The sequence below is a fragment of the Protomyctophum parallelum genome (assembly GCF_964188405.1).
Source record: "Protomyctophum parallelum genome assembly, chromosome: 5".
Classification (NCBI taxonomy): Eukaryota; Metazoa; Chordata; class Actinopteri; order Myctophiformes; family Myctophidae; genus Protomyctophum; species Protomyctophum parallelum.
The window spans coordinates 37951562-37966291 of NC_139702.1; the positions used below are offsets into that span (position 1 = coordinate 37951562).

Consider the following 14730-nt stretch of genomic DNA (forward strand, 5'->3'; position numbering starts at 1 on the left):
ATAGAAGTGACAATATTTGCAGAACTTCAATGCATCCCCACTTTGGTGTGTGTGTGTTATTTATTTCATATCAACATATTGAGACAGACAATATATTTATTGTATGAAAAACGAATCCACTATTATAACTGGTAATTCAGTCAGAAACACTGCAACACATGGAATACGAAGTTTAACTTGGCGTATGGCTTCGTCCACTCAAAATGTTGTCTAAGCAGCATACTAATAAAAATCAGGGAACGTTAGCAAAGCCCCCATACAATAATTATACCATACAATGATACATAAGCAATACATTGACATTGATATTTAGCTTGAAACAGCATTCACAAGTATTTGAGCCTTTGCAGGTCTCTTGAGCCAGTAGCACTCGGTAGCATCTACACCTGGCTGAGCTGACAACAAGCTATCACTACACCTGCATGGGAAAAACTGAACCCATTCTCTTCGGATCAAATAGTAATCTCAGTCAGGCAGACGGCTTCTCAGTTAAAGTGGGGGTGACAATATTATCACAGAAAAAGATGAAATTACCTACCTATATAGGTTCCATCCTGGAGGCAAATTTGCTGTGATAAAATGGCCACCAATGTAATCAAAAAAAGTCAACCAACAAGATTCCTGTACAGCAGGGATGTCAAACTCAAATACACGGTGGGCCAAAATAAAGAAATTGGTAGAAGTCAAGGGCCGGACTGGGTTTCAACACACGGGCACCACGGTCAGGAGGACGTCCCAGGCAAACTACAAAAAAGTAAATGCATTTAAAACTGAAAATGCATTCTTATTAAGCTCAGTTTCTTGTTCTATGATCCTCACAAAGCAGGACTTGTAGTATTATAGTGGTCCGTGCAATATACCAGAGGGCCAGTTCTAATACTAATTAAATATCATCCCGCGGGCCAAAGATAATTCATTCACGGGCCTGATTTGGCCCCGGGCCTTGAGTTTGACATATATGCTGTACAGGATCTCCTCACTGTCACATTAATCAAAACAAAAATGTTTGAATAAAGTGCTCTAAACAAACATTAAAAGTCCATAGACTTGGCTTCCATTACCATATGACAAGTATCTAGTGTAGAGGACAGAGTAAAGCAACTATAGCTACACAGGACCATGAAAATCTTTGTGTTCAATACAAATAAAAACACAAATCAAAAGAGTCTGTGTTTATTACGGTTATCAATGAAAAACGAGGGCTCGTCCGGGATTTGAACCCGGGACCTCTCGCACCCTAAGCGAGAATCATACCCCTAGACCAACGAGCCAGTGTGTTTGCTTGAGGAAATACAATTATTTAAACTGTCAAACACAAACTTTGTAAACAACGGAATGGTGGCAGCGTTTATTCCATTGAGTACTTAATATGTTCATTAACACACGCATCGCTTTGTTCAAAAGAACATAATAATAATGTCTCACTGTCTGCTATAGCGTTCTTGCTAAGTTGCTGACGTCATGCGCCGTGCTGCTGGCCGGCCTGCCGACGTGGCGGGGCGGAAGCAGCGGCACACAGACAGCGCGCTGTGTGGAGCTGTCACGACAGACACGGTGAGTTGCGCTGTCATTTCCATACAAACAAAACAACCTTAGTTTCAGCTGCTTTGTTTATTGTTTGCCTCAAATTACATGGAAAAAACACCAACAACAACAACAACAAATTAATCTTCTGCCTGTTCTGCCACGAAGTGATCATACGTTCGTCACCGGACACCGGCGGGGGTGTTTATTCATAGGCGTGCAGACAGTGCTCTGATTCTGAAGTAAGAATCCGAAGAATCACTGTTTTCCACACATTTGTTTAGGAATGAAAAGCGATAAGCTGGTGGAAAGTAGTCCTATGTTGTCATGTTATCATAATGGACTAGTGTCCAGAGGGAAGGAGGTAATATGAGATTGTGAAGACATGGCTTGCCATTTAGATGATGTGATGAGCTCATAATGCTCATTCTTTTTGTCTACTCTCTGATTCTAGGCTTATATTTTCATCACAATCACTTGCCAGACTGTGTGTGACTGTGTAGACTGAGAGCTGTTGATGTTTGTGAAGGTATCTCCCAATACAATTAAATGCAAACTATAGTCTAACAATGAAGCCATTGTAACTTTTTTGAGAATGCTATTAAAATGTGCTGTGATGTTTCCTTTGTTTGTATGCAGAAACGCGTTTTTTTACTTTGTAGGTTGCTCTTTCTCACGGTTTGTTCTGGTTCACCTCTAAATAATGTATTGTTCTCAGTGGGATAGTGGTGTGGTGTGAACAGAATGTGTAAAATAATAATAAAGCAACAGTACTGACTATAGTGACAGTAGAGCCCAAGAGAAGACAGTAATCAGCTGGATGCGTTTGCAACATCTGACCTCTGGAGGGCACTGATGTACCAGCAGTGGTTAACCCATATATACCTTTAATCTGCAGGATTCTTTTCACCATCTTTATTCCAGAATCCAGATCATGATCCAGATGCAGTCCAAATTAACTAAATGAACTAAATAATCACACTCATGTGAAGTGAGGGGTGCTCTTATCATCATACATCATCCAATTCCGCTAACCAATCACAATTGGTGTCCTCACTTTACTGTCCTCAATTTTTGTCCTCAATTCCTGGTACACACAGACACAGAAAGCTGGACATGCTCAGCCAATCAAATCATTGCTATGGGGTACTCACATTGTTGCTCAACCAATCAAATCATCGCTATGGTGTACTCTCATTGCTCAGCCAATCAAATCATCGCTATGGGGTACACACAAAGCTGGGCATAGGAGGCCCCTCAAAAAAACATTTGAAGCCTTGTCAATAATAGATACTCATATTGTATTACTGGTGTTGTGCGTGTCTCTGTCCAGATCAGAATGTCCGAGACTGCTCCCACCGTCACGGAGCCCTTTACGGATCCCCCTTCTCCACACGATGCCCAACCCCCCAACACTGAGCCTGACTCATCTGAGATCCCCAAGGATGGCAGTGGCTGTGAGGCCCTTGGGGTGGCTAGTGGAGATGCTGTTGGAGAGGCCACCAGTACCAGAGACGCTGAGGGAGAGGCTACCAGTCCCAGAGACGCTGAGGGAGAGGCTACCAGAGAGGCTACCAGTCCCAGAGACGCTGAGGGAGAGGCTACCAGAGAGGCTACCAGTACCAGAGACGCTGAGGGAGAGGCTACCAGAGAGGCTACCAGTCCCAGAGACGCTGAGGGAGAGGCTACCAGAGAGGCTACCAGTACCAGAGACGCTGAGGGAGAGGCTACCAGAGATGCGGAGGGAAAGGCTACCAGTCCCAGAGACGCTGAGGGAGAGGCTAGCGGAGAGGCAACTGGACCGGAAGCAGCTCAGGGAACCCTCTCTGAAGGTCTGGCTGAGCAGCCAGGAGGACGTGACTGCGAGGGTCACATGGTTGTGTCTCAGCAACCAGGACGTGGCAGTGAGGCCCTTCTGGTTGACTGTGACCAACCGGTGAGTCTGGAGCCAGACACGCCAGCTGGAGAGGAGGAAGCGGAGGTAACTGTGTGTGTGTGTTCAGATAGATTACAATATATTTGTTACTAGTGTGCAAACTTTAAGGGACTATTACTGGTGGTTAGGGGTGCACGATATTGATATTTTGGCTGATAATAATTGCATGGTCGAGTAGATCAACACCAGTACCGATATATTGCTGTACAATTCTCCAGTTGTGTTTAAATTTATACCATACATGGGCAGCTGGTGACATACGGCCCTCACCTTAACTTACTATACAGTAAAGGCCTATTCATAGTCTGGATTTTCGGTGGTGAGGTGACCACCGCTCCGGTGGTGAGCTGAAATAACGTTGAGCGGTGGTGAGTAAAAACAGAGAGAAGGGCTGGAGTGGTGGCGGTGGTTTGCTCTTCACCGCGGCTCGTGACGTCATGTTGTAGTTCGGTGGTCACCTAACCACCGAAAATCCAGACTATGTATTAGCCTTGAGGCCCACTGGTTAATATCGGAATACTGATATTTATATTATATCTTTCGGAAAGAATTATGCATTGTACCTGATTTATTAGGCCTAATGATGGCCAAGCTGATTGAAAATGCTGTCGTCAATCATCACAAAAGGCTTTTTCAGCTTCACATTCAAACATAAACATTATAACAAAACATCATCTAAGAATATTAGGATTATATTAAAGGTAGGGTATTTTCTTTAAACAGAAAATGCTTTTTCAGGTCGGGATAACAATGATATCCAATCAGGATAGAGAACTCAGATAGGAGTGTCTGACATTTTGCAACCCACCTGAAAATGTATTTTCTGTTTATTGAAGAGCTAGAGAGATGGAGAGACTCCTATTACTCGCAGTCCCTCCCCCTTTCAGAACAACGAGTGGCCCAGGAAATGAAAACGCAATGCATTTCCCCATAGGCAGTTCTTATTTAATTTATTTAAAGACCTTTTAAGCGTCGTACGAAGCCAACTCTTGTCGTGACAAATCATGACAACACACACAATATTTTGGACCAAACAAATAATTACATAGAAGAAAAACAACAAAAAAAGTGTTGTAACCTGCTGTTTCTTTCTACTGTCTAATTCTTTGTTTGGCCCGAAAAATTGTGTGTGTTGTCATGATTTGTCACGACAACAGTTGGCTTCGTACGACGCTTAAAAGGTCTTTAAATAAATTAAATAAGAACTGCCTATGGGGAAATGCATTGCGTTTTCATTTCCTGGGCCACTCGTTGTTCTGAAAGGGGGAGGGACTGTGACGCTCTATACTAGCAATGATTACTAGTGCTTTAACCTTTTAACAATTTTTTTTTTTATTTTAACCAAAAGATATCAATTACCCTACCTTTTTACATAAGTTGAAGGTTTGATAACAATATTAAGTAAATATTGACCGATGCTGAATGATATATTGTGCATCCCTACCGATGGTCTGGTATGTTTAGCCTTTACTACGTCTCACGTAATTGATTTGTGTTGCACTCTGTTTAATACCCTGTCGACTGGGGTTCACACCACTTACTCTGATCGTACACTTTGTAAGACACTCTGGATAAGACTAAGAGCATCTGCTAAATGCCTAAATTGTAAATATCTATATTTTTCTGCTGATCAGCATATCATTGAAGCCATTGTTCCATTCAGTTCTAACAGGGTATGAAAATCAACTTGCAGAATCGTAAAATGTGCTTTGCAGAGTATAGTCAGGACAGGTTCAGGGCAGCAGGAACTGCTGAAATGCATCACGCAGACACATTTTACTTCTAGTGTTTAACCAAGATGTTTTGTTGTTTGTGTGTATGTGTCTGTGTGCGCGTGCATGTAGGATCCCAACCAGGCAAAAGACAAAGGTTGGGGAGGCTGGGGCTCGTGGGGAAAGTCTCTATTGAACAGCGCCTCCAGTTCAATGGGTATGGTTCCTTACCCTTTCACCTTGTCTTCCTTCTGTTTCCCTGGGTTAGTTCATTATATAGGAGCTTTATTGAAAGGATAGCGATAGCCCCTTGAGTCTTGAACCCCAGCATCCCAGCGTGGGTGAACATTCGCCCAAAACTAGCCGATCTACATGCACACAGCATGTGCATTGGCGAAGAGATTTGGTGTACACCCACAAAAGCACTACAGTTGCAACTAGTGTCTGTTTCACTAAGACTAGAGGGTTTAATTGGTTAACCGATCAGTGCAAGCTTATCACCCCCCCCCCCCCCCCCCCACACACACACACACACACACACACACACAGGGAAAATAAAGACTTCATATACTGTATACCGCGCTAAGTGCAGATGGCGAGATCAGACTTTATGTCTACCTATTTCTTTATATACTGTATATACTTTATCATTATTGCATTCTAAATTCATTTTGTTATTAAGCTTAGTTCTATCACTTAGATTGTCTGTTTTCCATTTATTGTTAATGCCATGTTGGGATGACACCTTGAATTTCCATCAATCAATAATCAATAAAGGTCTATCTGTCTGTAGACCTATCGATCGTCGTACATTTGCTTTACATCTGCTTACATGACCTCAGGTCAGCTGAAGTGTTTGTGTGTGTGTGTGTGTGTGTGTGTGTGCGCGCATGCAGGTCAGAGCCTGAGTTCGGTGAAGGAAAAGGCAGGAGAGGCCCTGCGCTTCCACAAGACATCAGTGGGAGAGGAGGCACAGGAAGAGGAGGGGGAGGCGCAGCAGGAGGAGGAGGAGGTAGGAGGAGGAGGCGACGACGACGGAGGAGAGACTGGCCAGTCTGACCTCAGTCAGTCTCCTTCAACTCCTCCTAGCAGAGGAGTTTTCTCCACCTTCACAAACGCTGTACAGAACACGGTGAGTGAGTGGGTAGACGCACGCACGCACACACACACACACACACACACACACACACACACCTGACCTGAGAGAGCTTGGTTGGTAGACTATTTTGTGTCTTCTTGATGTTGACTTGAAGGCCGACAGTGTTGTAGGTGGCAGCTACCACATTGAGGGCACGCTGAAGGTTCTTCAGATGTTTTTGGGAGATGAGTGTAATTCCATCCATCTTTAACCGCTTATCCGTAGTCAGGTCATAGGGGCAACAACTCCACCAGAGAGCTCCAGACTTCCCTCTCCAGAGCAACATTAGTAACTTCCTCCTGGCGGAGGCACGCACGCACGCACGCACGCACGCACGCACGCACGCACGCACGCACGCACGCACGCACGCACGCACGCACGCACGCACGCACGCACGCACGCACGCACGCACGCACGCACGCACGCACGCACGCACGCACGCACGCACGCACGCACGCACGCACGCACGCACGCACGCACGCACGCACGCACGCACGCACGCACGCACGCACGCACGCACGCACGCACGCACGCACACACACACACACACACACACACACACACACACACACACACACACACACACACACACACACACACACACACACACACACACACACACACACACACACACACACACACCATCATCATCATGTTTGTCTGCTATTAGGGGAAGTCTATGATCAGTGGGGGTCTGGATGCCTTGGAATTCATTGGGAAGAAAACCATGACTGTTCTGGCAGAGAGTGATCCAGGCTTCAAGAAGACCAAGATTCTGATGCAAAAGACTGTATCATTGAGCCAGGTACGTATGCACGCACTATCTCACCTAAACATTATGTAAATATCGTAATAAAAATAAACCTATGACCACTTTCCTCATTTTCGACAGAATCACATAACATTTGTTTACAATGTAATTATATGTTTGTGTTAGAGATAGCTGTTCAACAACAGTGTCTCATTGATTGGCTAGTTGCTGAAAGAAGCCAAAGAGAAGGAGCGCAAACGTCTTAGCAACCATCCAATCAGCGAGCCCACAGCCCACTACGGGATCCTGTTTGACGACTACCAGGGCCTATCACACCTCGAGGCGCTGGAGATACTGTCCAATGAGAGCGAGGCTAAGGTAAGGCTTACAAACACTGTTGAAACACACTGGCAAGTAAACTACAGTTCCGTCCCCACACACACACACACACACACACACACAAAATCTCTTCACTGAAACTAGCCGATTTACAAGCTTGTGGGCTTGTAGATCTGCTATTTTTGGTGAATGTTCCTCCCACAATAGGGATGTTGGGGCTCAAGTGGTTGAAGCCCGGAATATAAGTACAGTATGCAAACGCAAATGACCACACTTTGCTCAACCGGCACAAACCTCAGTGAACATACTGAATGTGCGCTCTTTTGCAGGTATAAAACGCACATAAATGAGGTATTAAACCCACATTTGAGATTTAGAGCACAAATCAAAGAAGACAGCTTCATTGTGTTGTTGCCTCTTATAGAAACACTCGCTGCATGCTTGCATCGAGTTACGATTTTCAGGTGACATATTCCAGAACGCAGCGACGTGTGTAATCAATCTTGTATAGCTTGTAGCATCTGCGTCCATGTAGTCTGAAAGAACCCTATGCTTTTCTGGGCATAGAGGGGCGGATCAAACGAGCACTGGAAACCGACACCGGCTCCCTATTGGTTCACCAACCTATGTGCCTGCCTCCCCTCCCCTGTAGAACACAGCGGAGAACACTGACATCACCAAATGTGGAGCGACACCCCTCACCATTGGTTAGCACTCCTATGCCACATTTCCTCATGTGTTCACCCAGGCCTTTTTCTTTCTTTTTGAAAACAAAACGCCTGCGGTCCCCGAGGCTAGGGTCCATCTAACTGCATGCAATATGTTTCAGGCATATTCTGTCTTCTATGACCTTGTGGGTTCTGTCTCCCTGTCTGTTTGTCTCCACATCTTCTCAGGTCCAAGCGTTCCTCTCCTCACTGGAGGAGGAAGAGCAGGACGAGGTGAAGAAGGAGCTCATCGCCATCAAGGACGTCTTCATCGGTCGAGAGGAAGAGGGCAGTGAGGTGGCGGAGAGCCAGGAGAGGGAGACAGAGGATAAGGGTGATCTAAGTTCCCAAATACAGTGTTCTACCCCCCTGTGTGAGTGAGTCGGTCCGAACCCGCTGGAAGCAGAGGTGTCCCCTGAGCACTAGCACAGGACTCAGATATATTTGGGAGAGGAGGCAAAGGATCTTGATCCAGTAACAATGTGTTCCTTATGATCTTCAAAATCCTTAGTCCTTCCCAACAGCAGATATCTCTGCTGTCGGGAAGAAACCACCTAACTCCAAAATGTTTGAGTTGATTTATGGGGGAAAAAATGCATTTACAGTCACACAAAGGCCTTGTCCTTCTGCCTGTCTATTTCGGGGACTAGCGAAGGCAATTGATTTCCCAGGAGAAAATCAAACCAATGGGTTTGATTTTAGGATAGGCTTTTGGACTCTGTCTGATAACCCTATCCAGGTGTCTGATCCTACAATGGTGCTCAGCGGCGACTAACCTTGACTGTGGAGATTATAAGAACAACACATTGGTTAAATCATGTGTTAAATCATGCCATCAAAATCTGCATGATTATTGCACACCTTTTAATGAATTGAAACAAAGAATCAAAGAGTGCACAAAATTCCTGTTGTTAATCTAAGCACCAAGATGATTTGATTCATGGAGGATTTGATGCCAGCATGGACTGACGTAAAACATGGGTTAACATGTTGGAAAGTGATCTGGTGGTCTTAAAAGTTCATTGAATGCTGACTTTTGTGTGTGTGTGTGTGTGTGCACGCGCGTGCGTCTCCCCCACCAACAGCTACTGATGGGGAAGAATTTGTTAGTACTTTGACTGAGCTACTCTTTGAGCTTCATGTCGCTGCCACACCAGACAAACTCAATAAGGTAACGTCACTCCCTCTCTGTCTCTTTCATCATCATGCCTCTTCTCACGCAGATCTTCTTTTTGTGGAATCACGCCGCATAATAATTAGCCGCCTGAACCCTAGCGTCCCTATTTTGGGCATGTCACAGTCTGCAAACATTCTGTGAAAATAGTAGATCTACAAGCTCAACACATGATCGTGGCACGATAGTTTTTTATTTTATTTTATTTACATTTTTATCCCACGATTTTGTAACCCAGTTTTCTTTTCACCCAGTGCCAATTATCTAATGTAATCCTGGGCGCTACACTTCCTCTGCCAACCTGGGGGGGCAGCGGACTGACCTCATGCCTCCTTCTATGCATGAGGAGTCCAAGCTGCTTCTTTTCACCTGACAGAGGGGAATTTCCCCGGCCGGACGTAGCGCGTGGAAGGGACACGTTATTCCGACCAGTTCCTTTCCCCTCCATCAGGCCCCCCCGGCTGGCCAGGGGGAGGTAGTTTTAGAGACAAGGATTACGGCATGTTTTTGTGAGGGTATCTACCCTAGGGGACACGGGGAGAACATGCAAACTCCACACAGAAAGGCCCTATCGCCAACCCCCGCCTCGGGTATGGGCACTGATGACGCGGAGGAGGGAACACGCCGCCAGTGCCCACAGCGTCCCCAGCGTGAATCGAACCCAGGACCTTCTAGCTGTGAGGCGACAGCACTACCAACTGTGCCACCGTGCCCCCTGTGGCACGATAGTTTTGAGCTTGTAGATCACTCTTTTCACTAATTGACGTACAATAAAGTATACAGCGCTTAAGGGTTTAACAGCTTGCATTAGGAAACTACTGAATTAGACAGAGTCGGAATAAACCACATTTTGGTGGTCAAATGCGGAAGTGCAACCGAGCACTCAATGTTAAAGCCCAGATGCACGGGGTTTCCTCGTCATAAATCCACAGGTCCGCCTGCAGTTCACGCTCTAACCACTAGGGCTGAGTGCTTCAACATAGGAGAGCCTCCCTGGGGACTTGAGTGGGTCCAATTCGTGGCTCCATCGTTTTCACTTACTGTAGTAAAGAGGAACATGTCAACCATAGGCAGAATCCAAAGGCATCTACATACAAATATAAATATATATTTTGGAATTAAAAAAATATCCAAAAAGGTAGAAGATCCAATCTTTTTTATAAAAGTACTCACATTTCCATTTCTTTATTGGCACACACACCAAAAAAGGAACACTTATGCGTTTCGGCTATGAGCCTTCATCAGAGCAGTTTCCTGATCTCCTTCCTGACGGACACTCATTGTATACGTCTCTCCAGGCTCGAATGAGGGCCCACAATTGGGTGAAGGAGGTGGAGCATCAACCCACGCTTTGTGTCGACGCAGAGGAAGAGCCGAGCACGGAGGAGGAGGCTGCTTCTCCCGGAGAAAACATGGAGGACAAGAAAGAAGATGAAGAAGGGCAGGCGAAAGGAGGAAAGAAGGCGATGGAGGATGACTCCAGATCAGTAGATGTAAGCTGAACTAACTTACCATATACAACAATGCTTACACACTGTAGAGAAGCAGGTGTATTCCTATCACAGCTGCGGTGTGTGAGTTTGTGCAGTGGTGGAAGTACTGTACTTTTTTTTAAGGTGTACAAACTTTTAGGTATATTTGTACTTTACTTTCCAATCTCCAATACTTTTACTTCTACTCCACTACATGCATAGTACTTTTACTTTTGGTACTTCAAGTACATTTTGATGCCAATACTTTTGTACTTTTACTCAAGTACACTTTGAAATCTTGACTTTTTTTTCTCCCCGAAAGAATGTAATGCAAGTACATTTTCCACCACTGCCTGCATGCGTGCATTTGTACTGTATCTCTACACGTGGGGTTGTGTTTAAGTTTGCTCATGCGTGTCCGTGGTCTTCTCTCCAGGCTGTGTACCTGTCATCGGTAGGTAGTCTGGCAGAGGTGACAGCTCGCAGTATCGAGCAGCTCCACAAGGTGGCAGAGTTGATCCTCCATGGCCAGGAGCTGGAGAAGCCAGCCAGGGACCAGGCACACATTCTCACCAGGTGTTTGTTTGTATAGTCTGTTTTCTGTGTGTGCTGTGTGTGTCTCTCTCTCTATAACTCTAGTTTAAAGCTACTAAGCATGTTTTATGTTTGACTGTGCTTCTGCCCTTAATTGTGTGCTTGTTAGAATGTTTTTTTTGTGTACATTCATTTGTGTGTGTGTGTGTGTGTGTGTGTGTGTGTGTGTGTGTGTGTGTGTGTGTGTGTGTGTGTGTGTGTGAGAGAGAGAGAGAGAGACTGAGCTGATCTTTGTAGAACATATTTGTGCATTTTGAGTCCTTTAAAAGGAGTGAGTTTCACTGAAATCCACCTTTGTATTACAGGTTGACGTGTGCTATGTGTAAGGAGGTGGGCTGTTTGGCTCAGAAATTCTCAGATACACTGCTTACCATTGGGGTAAGTGTGTGTGTGTGTGTGTGTGTGTGTGTGTGTGCATATTAGTTTTACGATACAGATCCTGAAGACCTCGATTTTTAAGCGTACATTGTCATCTTTCTTTTTCTTACGCTCCTATCTCACCTTCCCTCTCATCTCTCTCTCTCAGATCCAGAAAAAAGCAGAGGATTTGAATCCACTAGTAGACAGTGTGCTGCTAGAGGTGAGACTAAGGATCTCTCCCAGGCTGTGTCCTTTTAAAATAATGCAAAGAATCACTAGCTAAATGATGATACATAATACAGTATACATGTAGTAGGCTATATGATGATACCAACGATGATGATGATGTCAGTGTGAACGGGGGACTGTTATGACGACGAGGATGTTTGTTTGCAGTGTTGTGACCGGTGGTGTAAAGTACATTTACTTAAGTAATAAGTGCTGTACTTAAGTACAATTTTGAGTTATTTGTACTTTTTCCAATCATTTTACTTCTAGTTCACTACATCTCAGATCTATATATTGTACTTTTACTCCACTATGCTTGTTTGAAAACTTTAGTTACTTTGTACAGTTTGTAAATTGTAGATTTAGATTATTATTACAAAACATACAGTAACCACTTCAGTGCTACTGTATATACATTTTGGCCATTTGAAAATAGCCGATCTACAAGCTCACAATGTGTTGCGATGCGATGCATTGTGAGCTTGTAGATCTGCTATTTTCAAAAGTGTTTACCGTATACATTTGATAACTTGAATTGGGACATTCTGCATTGTGAATACTTTTTACTTACTTTCTTTTACGTACTTTAAGTACATTTTAATACTAATATGTTTGTACTTTTACGCAAGTACATTTCGAATTCTGGTCTTTTTAGTAGAGTAGTTCTACATTGCAGTATCAATAATTACAGTAAGTAAAACAATTGAGTACTTTTTCCCGCCACTGGTTGTGACAGCCGAAAAAGGCGGTGCTTATTGTCAGTCAGTGGTATTGATGGTGACGGCATATCACTCTTTGGGTTCCCTGCAGGGTTCCAACAGCACCAACTACATTCAGAATGCCTTCCTGCTGCTGCTGCCAGTGTTGCAGATCTCCCACCTCCAGACCCTGGGCTCCAGAAGCAGCACCACAGAACCACCAGCTCAGATACAGCATTAGCCGTGCCTTCCTGCTGCCTGTGTGAAATGCACACATACAGGTCCTTCTCCAAAAATGTTAATATCGTGGAAAGGTTCATTTTCCTCTAACATAATTCAAAAAGTGAAACTTTCATATGTTCTAGATTCATTGCGCATAAAGTGAAATATTTAAAACATTTTTGTTACTTTTCATCTTATGGCTCACAAAAATCCATGTCTCAAAATATTCGAATATTTCATGAGAACACTATACAGAAATGTCGACCATCTGAAAAGTATATTAATGTATGCAGTCAATACTTATAGGGCTACTTTTGAACAAATTATTTCTTCAATGGGGCGTGGCGTGGAGGTGATAAGCCTGTGGCACTGTTGAGGTGTTATGGAAGCCAAGGTTTGCTTTGATGAAGCCGTAAACTCATTTGTGTTGTTGAATCTAATGTCTCACACCTTCCTCTTGACAATTCAACCTAGATTATCTGTGGGGTTCAAATCAGGCCAGTTGGGCTGGTCAGTTAAACATAGTAATACCATGGTCAGTACACATATTAGTAGTAGTTTTGGGCTCTGTGGGCAGGAGCCAATTGCTGCTGGAAAAGGAAATCAGTATATCCATAAAGCTTGTCAACGTACGAAAGCACACAGTGCTGTAAAATATCCTAATAGATGGTTGTGTTGACTCTGGAATTGATAAAACACAGTGATGATTTGGGGCCATGTTATCTGCACCCTCATGAATCTACCAGTATATCTTAGAGCACTTTGTGCTTCTGTATGTCGACAAGCTTTATGGAGATGCTGATTTTCCTTTCCAGCTGGATTTGGCTCCTGCCCACAGAATCTAGGTTGTATTGTCAAGAGGAAGTTGTGAGACTAAGTTTATCACCTCCATGCCATGCCCCATTGATGAAATAATTTGTTCAAAATTAGCCCAGGTCAAGTATTGAGTGCATAAATTAACATACTTTTCAGATGGTTGACATTTCTGTACTATAAATATATATATTTTTAGTGGTCTCGTGAAATATAATATTTTGAGAGTTGTATGCCATAAACATCAAGATTAAAACAAAATATTAAAGTTTCACTTTTTGAATTATATTACAGAAGAAAATGAACTTCATGGTGGGGGGGGGGGGGGGGGCTTTCTTAACCACTTATGCCCAATATCCTTGATCTTACAACATATTAAATAAATTGATGATTTGTTTGTCAAATATAAATATCAAACATATCAGAGTCTTAACATTTCATTTTGACCGGAAGCAGGGATACAACATATAGAGGGGATGATATCAGAAGCAGAGGCATCCCCCCCAGCAAATCAAACCCTGCACATACATACACACACATACTGTACCTATATTCAGACAGTCCCACACACACACACAAACGACAATACCGCTAACTGTTGTGCGCGCGCACACACACTGCTTGTCTTACTATAACTATTGTTGTACAGTAAGGTATATATAGTATAGATTGGGAGAAACTAAATTAAGTACCATGACTACAGACAGAAGGTACAGTATATATACTCTTGAAGTAAACCGCTGAATATAGACGGGTATAATGTAGTTCATCATGCACAGGCCTATTCCATCTCATGTGTCATTGCTTGTAGGAGTATCTAATCTACCTACTTTAGAGTATCTACTCTACCTACTTAGAGTAGGAGTATCTACTCTACCTACTTTAGAGTAGGAGTATCTACTCTACCTACTTTAGAGTAGGAGTATCTACTCTACCTACTTTAGAGGTTAATTGAGGTTAGCTGCCAGGTTACCAACTCTAGACCTTGTCCTATCTTTTCACTCCAAAACACACACGAGTTCTGATGGTTTTCCTTTTTTTCTTTTTTTTTTCTTTTGAAGG

At 43.7% G+C, this 14730-nt stretch overlaps 1 protein-coding gene across 1 annotated transcript; it reads left to right on the forward strand.

The window, feature by feature from the left end:
- Positions 1-1461: 1461 nt before the first annotated feature.
- On the forward strand, positions 1462-14494 carry fam114a1 (family with sequence similarity 114 member A1; the record flags this gene model as incomplete). The annotated part of the gene is made up of 14 exons (XM_083764457.1): positions 1462-1554; positions 2858-3082; positions 3179-3505; positions 5305-5389; positions 6069-6304; positions 6981-7115; positions 7287-7439; positions 8297-8441; positions 9193-9278; positions 10580-10774; positions 11190-11329; positions 11653-11725; positions 11874-11927; positions 12746-14494. 14 exons carry the CDS (start codon positions 1462-1464, stop codon positions 12872-12874), a joined length of 2076 nt encoding a protein of 691 aa, XP_083620583.1. The 3' UTR covers positions 12875-14494.
- Positions 14495-14730: the final 236 nt, after the last annotated feature.